General features: G+C 31.1%; 1 protein-coding gene across 3 annotated transcripts in view; it reads left to right on the top strand.

The window, feature by feature from the left end:
- LOC148940708 (tRNA (guanine-N(7)-)-methyltransferase) overlaps window positions 1-12,854 on the top strand; it is a 102,813-nt gene that overhangs the window by 47,201 nt on the left and 42,758 nt on the right. Inside the window, exons 4-5 of one of the 3 annotated variants that reach the window (XM_089105555.1) lie at window positions 9,225-9,338; window positions 11,093-11,194. In XM_089105555.1, coding sequence (XP_088961681.1) covers window positions 9,225-9,338; window positions 11,093-11,194 — 216 coding nt within the window. The remainder of the gene's footprint in view (window positions 1-9,224; window positions 9,339-11,092; window positions 11,195-12,854) is intronic. The other 2 variants (XM_089105557.1, XM_089105556.1) reach the window with 2 other exon arrangements.

Raw genomic sequence — 12,854 nt, 5'->3', positions numbered from 1 at the left:
CACTCAAAGGGTTGGAATTTTAATTGCTTAACAACTAAAGGTGAGCCTGAGGGAATCCATGCCACATCATGTAAACGTCAGAATAAGATTAGAATGTATTCATCCATCACAAGTCAATTGATTCGATTGACCTAGTTTCACTTCTTGGCTATGGTCGCTATGATAAACAAGTACCAAGTGAGGAGTGCGGCTAATATAAAATATTGTTTGGTATTAGAGTATGCATAAAGTTGAAACTAATAAGGTCAGAGGCGCCGAGAAAAGAATTTTAATTTAGAAATTGAGAATAATCCTTAGAAATCCTGTACAATCCTTAAAAATCAAGTAGTGAACTGCATATGGATTTGACAACGCCCATAGTGGGTATACTATTGGAGCTACTACAGATTCCTCTTACAAAAAGTCGTATACCTTTTAGGCAATGATACGGCTGTTATTAGCCATCAAGGACTCCAACCTCCAAGTGACCCAATACCCCTCCCCCCATTTTTTTTACTTTTTTAAGTTTACTTTTTTAGTTTTTTGGGTTTTATTTTTTTAATTTTTTTTTATATACAAATTTTTTTCAACTTTTTTACATGTCTTAAAATCACATGAATATAATTAAAACAAAAAAAGTCAGATTTAATATTATCGAATTACAAAATGAGAATGATATAAATATGTTAGTCGTGATTTTTACTATTAGAAAAATAATGTTTGTAGTAGCACTTTTCTCTATTTTTTTGGACTGTTTTTTTTTACTTTTTTTTATTTATTCGGCTGTAACAATGGTACTCTATGGTTGCTCATGAACACTACGTGGCTGTCCCAGTGGTACTCTATGGCTGGTTATCGACACTACCTAGTTTATTGTATGTATTAAATTAGTAATTTTTGTTCATTGGAAGGATAAACACCTGCATCATATTTTTAAAAAAGTGAAGATGAATTATTCGAAGACAGTGTGTGCATATGATAAAATCATCGTTTTGTTGAATGCTGATAAAGACAAATATTTGAACTACGAAACAAGTACTAGTGGTAACACTATTGAAAATGTATGCGTGCGTTGTCATGACAGTGAGAGTTTAGAGTTCTTCGGAGTACCAAAGAGATTCAAAATACACAATGGTGGAAATGCTAGTCAAAACTAAAACTCAAATTTTTTAAATGATCAAATATTTGTATTTTCAATAAATCAGATTTGTCATAACCATATGTGTTCTTATTAATCAAAAATAAAACCTAATAAATGATCTAATATTTTTTAATAGATCAGATGTATCTTAACCTCAAAATGTATTCTTATTAGTCAAAAATAAAACTCAAGTTTCTTAAATGATCAAATATGTTTTAATAAATCAGATGTATCTTAACCGAGTGTATTCTTATTAATCAAAAATAAAACCCAATTTCTTGAATGATTAAATATTTTTTCATGTGCATTTTTTAATTTTCACTTTAATACAACTTAAAAATACAACTCAAATTTCTTAGATGATCAAATATTATTAATAAATCAGATGTAACTTAACCATGTGTGTTGATATTAATAAAAAAAACAAATTCCATAAATGATCAAATAATTTTTGTAATAGATCAGATGTATCTTAACCAAGTGTATTCTTTTTAGTCAAAAATAAAACTCCCCTATCTTCAATGATCAAATATTGTTAATAGATCAAACGTATCTTAACCTTAAGATTATTCTTATTGATCAAAAATAAAACCCAAGTTTCTTAAATGATAATTTTTTTTAATAGATCAGATATATCTTAATCGAGTATATTCATATTAGTAAAAAATAAAACTCAAGTTTCTTAAATGATCAAATATTCGTAATAAATCAGGTGTATCTAACCGTGTGTATTCTTATTAATCAAAAATAAAACCCAAGTGTCTTAAATGATCAAATATTTTTTTAATAGATCAAATGTATCTCAACTGATTGTATTATTATTAGTTGAAAATAAAACTCAAGTTACTTAAATCATCAAAAATTTTTAATAAATCCGTTGTATCTTAACCATGTGTATTCTTATTAATCAAAAATGAAACCCCAGTGTCTTAAAAGATCAAATGTATTTTCTAATAGATCAGATATATCTTAACTGAGTGTATTCTTATTAGTCAAAAATAAAACTCAAATTTCTTAAATGATTCAGCATTTTTAATAAATCAGATATATCATAAACGTTTGTATTCATATTAATCAAAAATAATACCCAAGTTTCTTAAATGATCAAATATTTTTTTAACAGAGCAGATGTATCTTAACCGATGTTGCTCTTATTTGTCAAAAATAAAACTCAAGTTTCTTAAATGATCATATATTTTTAATAAAACCCATGTATCTAAACCCTGTATATCCTTATTCATCAAAAATAAAACCCAAGTTTTTTAAATCATCAAATATTCTTAAATATATCAGATGTATCTTAACCTAAAAAAAATTTATTACTAAAAAATAAGATTCAAGATTCATAAATGATCAAATATTTTTAATAAAACAGATGTATCTTAACCGTGTGTATTCTTATTAATAAAAAATAAAACCCAAGTCTCTTAAATGACCAAATATTATTTAATAGATCAGATGTATCTTAACCGAGTGGATTCTTGTTAGTCAAAATTAAAAATCAAGTTTCTTAAATGACATAAATATTTTTAATAAATCAGATATATCTTAACAGTCTGTATTCGTATTAATCAAAAGTAAAAACCAACTTTCCTAAATGATCAAATATATCTTAACCGAGTGTATTCTTATTAGTCAAAAATAAAATTCAAGTGTCTTAAATGATCAAATACTTTTTTAATATATATGATGTATCTTAACCGTGGGTATTGTTATTAATCAAAACTTTAACCAAAGTTTCATAAACGATCAAATATTTTTTTAATAAATCAGATGTGTCTCAACTGAGTGTATTCTTATTCTTCAAATATGAAACTTAAGTTTCTTAAATGATCAAATATTTTTAATAAATCAGATGTATCTTAAGCATGTGTATTCTTATTAATCAAAATCAAAACCCAAGTTTCTTAAATGATCAAATATTGTTTAATGGATCAGTTGTATCTTACCCGAGTGTGTTCTTATTAATCAAAAATCAAACTCAAGTTTCTTTAATGATCAAAAATGTCTCTAACTCAAAAGAGGATCCGGTTCATATCTCAAAATTATGTTTGATATTATGAAACATCTTGAAATACATTATCAAAATATTGAAGGCTATAATAAGAATCCCCTATAATGCTATTAATCATATATGGTATTATCAAAATCACCTAAGTTTTTACGAAACCTTGCACTGCATTATTAATTTTTGTCGAATACTATAGATACTTGATAGCAATCAAAGAAATTTACTTTTAAAAATCTGTTGTATAGAACAAATTTGGCTACACAGTTTGTTTGTAATTAGAAGTGTCAGAGTCATTTGAAAATGAATAATGCAGAAACAATTATCACACCCAAGTGATGTCAGCTTACCAAACCCAGGGTACCCGTAGCCAACCTGATGCCCAGGTACCTGCAGCCAACCTGCCGCCTGGGTACCTGCAGCCAACCTAAAGTTACCATTTTTCCAATAGCTTCATTTGAATTAGGTTTGTTTAGATTCACTGAGCGTGGCGCCACGCAAAGTGAATCTAAATGAACCTAACTTAAATTAAGTTATTTGAAAAAATTGTTGATTTTAACTCGATGAAACTTATACATTTGGAATCAGCATAAAAATCTCATTCTTTTTATGTTTCTATTGGTATCAAAATTCATTTTTTTAGAGTTTCAGTTACTATTGAGCTGGGTAACTCCTTAATTACAGTTCGTTACCATCAACTGTTTGACTAATCAGAATACAATCGGTTAAGATATATCTGATCTATTAAAAAAAAATTTGATCATTTAAGAAACTTGAGTTTTTTTTCTGACTAATAAGGATACACTTGATTGAGATACATCTGACCTATTACAAAAATTATTTGATATTTTATGAAACTTGGGTTTTATTTCTGATTAACATGAATACACACGGTTAAGATACATCTGATATGCTAAAAAATATTTGATCATTTGATAAACTTGAGTTTTATTTTTGACTAGTAAGATACACTCTGTTAAAATACATCTGATCTATAAAAAAATATTTTATCATTTAAGAAACTTGGGTTTTATTTTTGACTAATAAGAATAGACACGGTTAAGATACATCTTATTTATTAGAAACATTTGATTATTTAAGAAACTTGTCTTATTTTTGACGAATGAGAATACAGCTTAAGGTTAAGATACATCTGATCTATTAAAAATAATTGATCATTTAAGAAACTTGGGTTTAATTTTTTGATAAAAAAGAATACACACGGTTATGATACATCTCATTTATTAAAAATATTTGATCATTTATAAACTAGATTTTTATTTTTGACTAATAAACTCGGTTATGATACATCTTATCTATTAAAAATATTCGATCATGTAAGAAACATGAGTTTTATTTTTGACTAATAAGAATACAGTCGGTTAAGATACATCCGATCTATTGAAAAATGTTCAATCAATGAAGAAATTTGGATTTTATTTTTGATTAATAAGAATACATACGGTTAAGGTGCATTTCATCTATCAAAAATTATTTGATAATTAAAGAAACTTAGATTTTATTTTTGATTAATAAGAATACATCTGATTTATCAAAAATACCTTGAGAAACTTGAGTTTTATTTTTGACTAAAGAATACAAACGGTTAAGATACAGCTGATCTATTAAAAAATATTTAATAATTTAAGAAACATGGGTTTTACTTTTGATTAATAAGAACACACGCGGTTAAAATACATCTGATTTAAAGCGTTCGATTAGCTAGCGTACCCTAAAAATAATGGTTATATAATAAAGTAATGCATAAAATATTTTAATTAAAAAAACAAAATGTAAAATATTAACAAAAAAATATATTACAGATATTATTATACATTATTAATATCAATGCTTTCTTATCAAAACTTTGGAAATTTTGAATCTGTTCCATAATATATTTCATCATGTTGTCTCTTGATAGTTTAGTTATTCTCTTCTCTTATTTCGTAACCAGTAGAATAATCATTAATCCATTTTGAGTCATTCACAATTTTTTACTGTGGTGTCAGCTAGAGGTTCAATATGCGTTTCTTCTTTGGTATTATTAGATTGACTATATCTGTTGGTTTATGATCAATGGTAGTAATAATTTTCACATTTGCATTATTTTCCACCAATTTATCTTTATATTCATTAGTGATATTGTCTGTCAATGCTCTTTTTTTTGCATAATATTTCACTGCCTGTATTATAACATTGTTTTTACACAGGTAACAGTTCTGGCACGTAGACAAGATATGGCTTATGATATCAATGCAGAAGTTGGCCTTTTTTTTCTCCTTCCTTTCATTTGAATACTAATACCAGAACAAATATGGGCGCCCATATTTGTGGGACAGAGGGGACTTCAGCCCCCTAGCTGAATGATGCTGCCTTGTATTCTTATATTTTGTTTTGAGATTTCCATTACACAGCATTGGAAGTGTCGATCAGACTAGGTTAGCCCACCTCTAAAATTCATTTTATGGGTGCCCAAGAGAACGAGTGCAATAGGATATATCAATAGGTCACGAGTTACGACTAATAGTAGCAAGAAGTTGACCCTCATCGTCAACTTATATTTTTATGTTGGCATTCTCTTTTAGCACTATCATCTATTTAAATGATACTTTAGCATATCTACCATTTTTATCTTGAATATCTTTGGTACTCCAAAGATATCTAAACTCGCACCGTCATGACAACACACGTATACGTTTCCAATAGTGTTACCACTAGTGCTTGTCTCGCAGTTCAAATATTTGTCTTTCAGCATTCAGCGCAACGATGACTTTATTATGTGCACACACTTTCTTCGAATAATATATCTTCACTATTTTAAAAATATGATGCAGGTGTTTATCCTTCCTACGATGAAAGTTACTGTTTCAATACATACAATAAACTAGGTAGTGTCGATGACCAGCCATAGAGTACTGCTGGGACAGATGTTTATGTCTATGAGCAACCATAGAGTAAAAAAAGTCCAAAAAATTCAGTCCAAAAAAAGAAAGAGAAGACTGCTACTACAAACATTATTTTTCTTATAGTAAAAGTCACAACTAACGTATCTGTATCATTCTAATTTTGTAATTTGAACATATTAAATGTGATTTTTTTTTGTTTTAAGTATATTTTATGTCAATTTAAGACATGTGAAAAAAGTTAAAAGAAATATAAAACATGTAGGCTGCATGTAAAAAAAGTTGAAAAAATTATATGTTGAAAAAAATATAAAAAATATAAAAAGTTCATAAAATTAAACTTAAAAAAAGTGTAAAAAAGGGGATAGGGGCCAGAAAGTTGGGGGAGGGGTATTGGGGCCCTTGAAAGTTTGGGTCCTTTATGGCTAATGGCTGCCTTTTCATTGCCTAAAATGTATGCGACTTTTTGTTAGAGGAATCTCTAGTAGCTCCAATAGTTTAGCCACTATGGACGTTGTCAAATCCCTAATCACTTAACTACTTCATTTCTAAGGATTATACCGGATTTCTAAGGATTGTTCTGGATTTCTATATTATTTTTTTTTCTTGGCGCCTCCGATATTAGTTTGAACTTTATGCATACTCCATTACCAATCATAATTTTATATTAGCCGCACTTCTCACTTGGTGCTTGTGTATTATAGTGACCATGGCCAAGAAGTGAAACTAGGTGAATGAATATATTCTAGTCCTATTCTGACATTTATATAATGTTGCATGGGTTCCTTCACATTTACCTTTAGCTGATAAGTGATTAAAATTTCCGCCTTTTGAGTGTACTCGAATCAAATGACTGCTGAAGGTTGAATATATCCTTATATTCTTGCCCAGGTATGAATCATTCAAATGAGATACCTTTCTGTATTACAGAATAAATTATGTAGTTTCAGTAGCTTACCTTTTGATATCTGTCTTTATGTAGATCCAGTACCCAAACATCGTATTCTGGTCGCATTATACGATCTCTTATAGGAGTACTAGGGTTTGCACTACGCTAATCTTTGAATTGCTATGGAAAAAACTCGATTAGAATATCTTAAATATTTTTTCTAGATATTAAGTGCTTAAAATTACTTCTTTCTAGTTCTCTATTGGGATCTTCTAGTTCTCTTTTGGGAGTCTGGTATTGAATATTAACAATAACAATTTTTTAAATGCAGCTTAATTGAACATTTCGAAAGGCCCATTTGACCAAGTCTGTGCAGAAAACCGAAGAGAAAATTGAAAAGAGAAGATCCATTGCTGATTTTCATTTTAATGGTTAATCAATCGAATCTCTGCGCTTCTTCCTCTCCATCTCTTCTTCTTCAGCTAACTTTCCTGTCTCACCCCGCCTTGACCTTCTCCTTCAAAAACTGTTTTACCTGCTATAAGCGCTTTAAAACTAGTGTTTTTAATCTTAATTCACCTACTGTCCTATGAAAAAGTTTCCGGATGTTTTGGGTGCTTGCCTATATAATTCCGTAGGGAATACGTTTTCAAAAATAATAGTTTGGCTCTAGTACACAATGTCAAGTTTTTTCTTTTCCTATAACCTTTTTTTTAGGAAAAAGCCTTATGAAGGTATGTCACTTAGGGAAAGTCAAATTTTTGAACGAATAAGTAAATAAAACAAACAAGTTAATTCGATTAAAAGTGAGGAGTAGCATTAAAAACTGAAAACGAACAGGAATTATCCCGTGTGTGTGGCGGACTGCCCCCTCCTTGATCCCCCTTCTGTACGGTAAAGTTTTTTTTTTTCACACTTAAAGGAAGGTTCCTATTCCACTTAAACGGCTCTTGTGCTTCAAGAGTCGTTCTTAAATAATTGGGACGAACAAAAGTCAAACTTTGGCGTAAAGAGCGATGTATTGAGGATTGGGCAGTCCCCCTCATGTATGAACTAATTTCTCTTCATTCTATGTTTTAATGTTGCTCTTTACTTTCAGTTAAAAGAAAACCTTTTTTTATTTAATTTCTGGTCATTTTTCAAATCTTACCAGAAACCCTCTGTGAAAAATTATTCCCGGAAAAATCTCCCCAGACAATTCCCTCCCGGTGAAAATGTCCGTATATTTCCCACACTAAATATTGTACTGTGTGCAAACAATGGTAAATTGCAAAAGTTACAGCCCTTTCCCCAGGAGCCGTGGGGGGTCGTTTCATCCCCAAAAGCGTAGTTATTGGACCTTTCAATTATGCTTAAAAAATCGTTATCTCAAAATTTTGATCGCGGTTGTTTGGGAAAAAAGTGGCTTGGGATGAGAGATAGTTGCCCTCCGATCTCTATGGTCACTAAAAAAGATAGTAGAAATTTTAATATCAGTTTGAATGAGCCCTATCTCCATCTTCTATGACCATTGGTTTGATACGATCATCCCTCAGAAAAACAAACGATAAAAGCAAAAAAAAAAACAACAATTGATTACGCATCAGTGATCTTTCTTTTGGCAAAAATTTTTTTTACAAAATTCGGTAATTTTGTAGACAGGAGCTTGAAACGTCCGCAGTGGGATTCGCTGATATGCTGAATCTGGTGATGTAATTTTCATTAATATTCCTTTATTATTGTTATTTTTTTTGGGGGGGGGGGACTATTTCCTCCCTTTTTCTAAAATAAGACAAATTTTCTCGGGCTCGTAGCTTTTGATGGGTAACATTGAGTATAGTGATTTTTATACATTTAGAATCAAAATATCAGCTTAAAAGTATACTTATACAAAATTACAGCTCGATTGGAGACAAAAAGTGCAACATCTTGAATTCTTTATGGGATGAGCTCTTTCCCAAGTTTCTACAACCATCCCTACTAAATATAACCCCAGGGGGATGCGCACAATAACCATAGTTCTTACCTAGGGCGGCAATATTCCATTGATTATAGAAAGTAAAGTGGTATATTAAGGGTTTTCGATCAAACGTTTGCCTCCTAAGACGTTAGCAGTTCAATTTATTTTTACCCAAAACAGTGAGAGGGCTAGAGAATTTCTTTTCTGTTCTTGTGTGCTGATGAAGATTTCTGCATTAAAAGAGAAGAAACAATCGATTTGAAAAATAGCTTTCTTGATTAATTCTATTTATTTTGAGCTTATTACTGGATTTCGGTAGCGGGAATGAATTACAGTTAATATTTGCATCCACTTTCTTTTTCCAGTTGACAAAGATGTTCTTCTTATTTCCGGATCCTCATTTCAAGAAAGCGAAGCACAAATGGAGAATTATCAATAAAACTCTTTTAGCTGAATACGCTTACGTTGTAAGAGAAGGTGTAAGTTTGTTTTCAAATCAATTGTTTGTCTTTAAGAAATTGATTAATGTAATATCCCAATATTTTGAAGACATAGTAAGAATAGAAAATCCCTCTATATTTATGTGTATTATCACAAATTGGTAATCATGCAGGACCAGTTTTAAAGTCAAATGTGTGGTTTATGTTTATGGAAAGAGTGAAAATCTGAATCACCACTGCCACAGTTCAAATATATATATATATATATATATATATATATATATATATATATATATATATATATATATATATATATATATATATATATATATATATATATTGCTAACTCAGCAAGTAGAGCACCCAACTCTCAATTTCGAGGTTGTAGGTTTCAACTGGGTGTTAGGCTATTGCTACATAGGTAAAAAGTAAAATATTCAGAATTCATTTCTTTTCCAGTAGAAGATGCCTTTGTGGAGCAAAAATCAGCATTAGAGGGTGATCTTTACTCTTCATAAAACACTAATTTCAAAGCTATGTTTTTGGTAATTCTATCTTGTTGTGTCTTACAACCAGAGGATTGAGTTGAAAAACTTCCAGGAAATTAATGTAAGAGGAAGGAGCAAGGCGAATTCGAGTACATGGTGTTTTTCTTCTTTTGTTACGCCTGTCGTATGGCAGGCTTTGCTGAGAGTGACTTTATATCTTGCATCTTATTGCGGTTTTATTTGTGCATATGCGGTCGCTTCTTATTTGTACTAAAAACCCATGTTCCACATCCCAGTAAACTTCAAGAAATACATAAAACCTAATTTAAAACCAAGATAGCTTATTGGGACGGCAAACTGGAAAGGATTGACAGAAAACCATTAAAATATGTCCAACTAGTAAATCCGTAGAAAATTAATAGCGATGAGAATCCAATAAAGCTAAGCTAAGCTTAAGTTTCTGGGCAATTTGAGAGGGGTGTTGAACTAAATTAAAACACACTTTGTATACATGGGCTATCAAAGGGGTGTATTAGCAATATCCCAGCAACGCCTTAGGGTAATAAGATGAAACTTCCCGGGCTACTAATATACTACCACTTTTGCTACTACTTTTACTATTACAACTGCTACTATTGAACTAAATCAAAATAAGAAGTGACCGCATATGCACAAATAAAACCGCATTAAGATGCAAGATATAAAGTCACTCTCAGCAAAGCCTGCTATACGACAGGCGTAACAAAAGAAAAAAAACACCCTGTACTCGAAGTCGCCTTGCTCCTTCCTCCGACATTAATTTCCTGGGAGCTTTTCAACTCAATCCTCTGGTTGTAAGGCACAACAAGATAGAATTACCAAAAGCATAGCTTTGAAATTAGTGTTTTATGAAGAGTAAAGACCACCCTCTAATGCTGATTTTTGCTCCACAATGGCAGCTTCTACTGGAAAAGAAATGAATTCTGAATATTTTACTTTTTACCTATGTAGCAATAGCCTAACACCCAGTTTAAACCTGCAACTTCGAGATTGACAGTTGGGTGCTCTACTTGCTGAGTTAGCAAGGCTTTTTAGCATGTTTGGCGATTTTGGTTTGTTCACATGAGAGTATATGGGTTTCCAGTGGCATTACAGACATTTTCCAAAGATATAGGTAGATTTTTAAAGTAGGATGAAGATGCGACTGTTATAATATTCTATGGTTTTTTTTTTTTATTAAAGAGTTCCAATATTAGGTGGGTAAGCTTAAAAGTTTTATTTTGTTAATTAATTACTTTTTCTCATAACTTACTTTTTGCCTCACAGGGCCTGATATACACATTGACTGATGTAGAAGATTTGTATCAATGGATGACGTCTCATTTTGAGGAGCACCCCTTATTTGACAGGGTAAAAGATTCGGAACTGGTATGTCCCACACTCATTTTTATGGTGTTAGCACTTAACTTAAAATTTGTCGCTTTCAACAAAGCTTCGCAAAAAAAAACAACGTTTTTATCAAATAAATGTAAAGCACGATGTTGAAACATGAACAGAAGTTATCTGGTTTATTAGAGGGGCTTCTGCCCTCCTCAATCCCTCAATCTTTACGCTAAATCTTTTCTAGCATTTTCCAGAATGCACATAAAGTTTCACGTATTGTCAGATGGTAATTGCAATTGTTTTATTTATCGATCGCCTTTAAAACTTTTGAACGGAAAATAGTGCTATTTAAGGCAGATACAACTGAGCCCGCTGATTCTCAGAAGATTGTGATGAAAAGTGTTTTACTGTTTATGAATTTCCGCTCGTGTCAGAGCATTAATTCTTGAACCAGTGGAATGAAAAAAAAATCAAACTTTAGCATAAAAAGCGATGGTTTAGGGTGAGTGTCAGTCTCTCTAATTTACGGATACGCTTTTTTTAAGTCTTACATTGCTCTTTACATTATTAGAAAAAAATCTTTTAATTTTTTTATTTCTTTATTGTTTTTTTCCTTCGTATTCAGGATATCCGGAATGTCGTGAAGACTTCCTTCTCCTAAACCATCTGTCCTATACGCTAAGCTTAAAACTTTAGTATTCAGTTGTATTTAGAATTAACGGGCTGGTTTAGTTGGAGTCGATTTACGCAATAAAATACGTATTTATATGTATAACATACTACACAATTTTTTTTACAATTTGATAACTAAACGGTTTTTTTTTCAAACGAAAAAACTGCTCCTCAACACCAGCTCTTTCACAATGTTTCTATTTTCAAAAAGCCGTTTTCCCGCTAAGAAAAGAACTACCCCCCCCCCCGCCTTTAGCACCCAGTTTGCACGATTAGTCCAAGGATGTTTCTCCAACTGAAAAAATGTTAGAGAGTAAATCCCTGTTCACTTTTCATGAGTAGTACACATTGGGGCTCAGTATGCACTTTGTGGGCTTCGGGCTTCCACATTCTCTTCCAGAAAAAATATTTCCTTATCTCCAACCTAATAATAATTGGTTCATAATAATTCAATGTGATGTATGATTGACAGATCTTAAGCCGAACTAGCCAGCCATTACAAAAAACCAGCAAAGAGAGAAATCTCAGTGAAAAAACAAAAAAAAAACAACGACAAACGAGACTGCGGCCAGTGGAGAGAAAAGAAACGAAAAATGTAAAACAACGCGGACATTTCGCTTGTATCCAAGCAAGGCGTCTTCAGCACGAAAGAAACACAAGAGCAACAAGATAAAGAAAAACAAGCTAAAACTAAAAAACCAATAAAACCACCACCAAATTATTTATATATTTTTTTTTTTGGTGGTGGTTTTTATTGTTTTTTTAGTTTTAGCTTGTTTTTTTTTATCTTGTTCCTCTTGTGTTTCTTTCGTGCTGAAGACGCCTTGTTTGAATACAGGCGAAATATCCGCGTTGTTTTATATTGTTCGTTTCTTTTCTCTCCACTGGCCGCAGTCTCGTTTTTGGTGTTTTTTTTTTCACTGAGATTTTTCTCTTTGTTTTTTTTTGTGACGTATGATGTTTACTGCAAAAAAAAACAACAAAAAACAAAGGGTCATTGCAAAAAAGCAAAATAGTTTCAACTGTTAACAAA

The sequence above is a fragment of the Artemia sp. Qi Xiang Cuo genome, chromosome 19 (genome assembly GCF_049724085.1).
Source record: "Artemia sp. Qi Xiang Cuo chromosome 19, ASM4972408v1, whole genome shotgun sequence".
In the NCBI taxonomy this organism is placed as follows: Eukaryota; Metazoa; Arthropoda; class Branchiopoda; order Anostraca; family Artemiidae; genus Artemia; species Artemia sp. Qi Xiang Cuo.
This window is presented reverse-complemented; position numbering and strand designations above follow the sequence as displayed.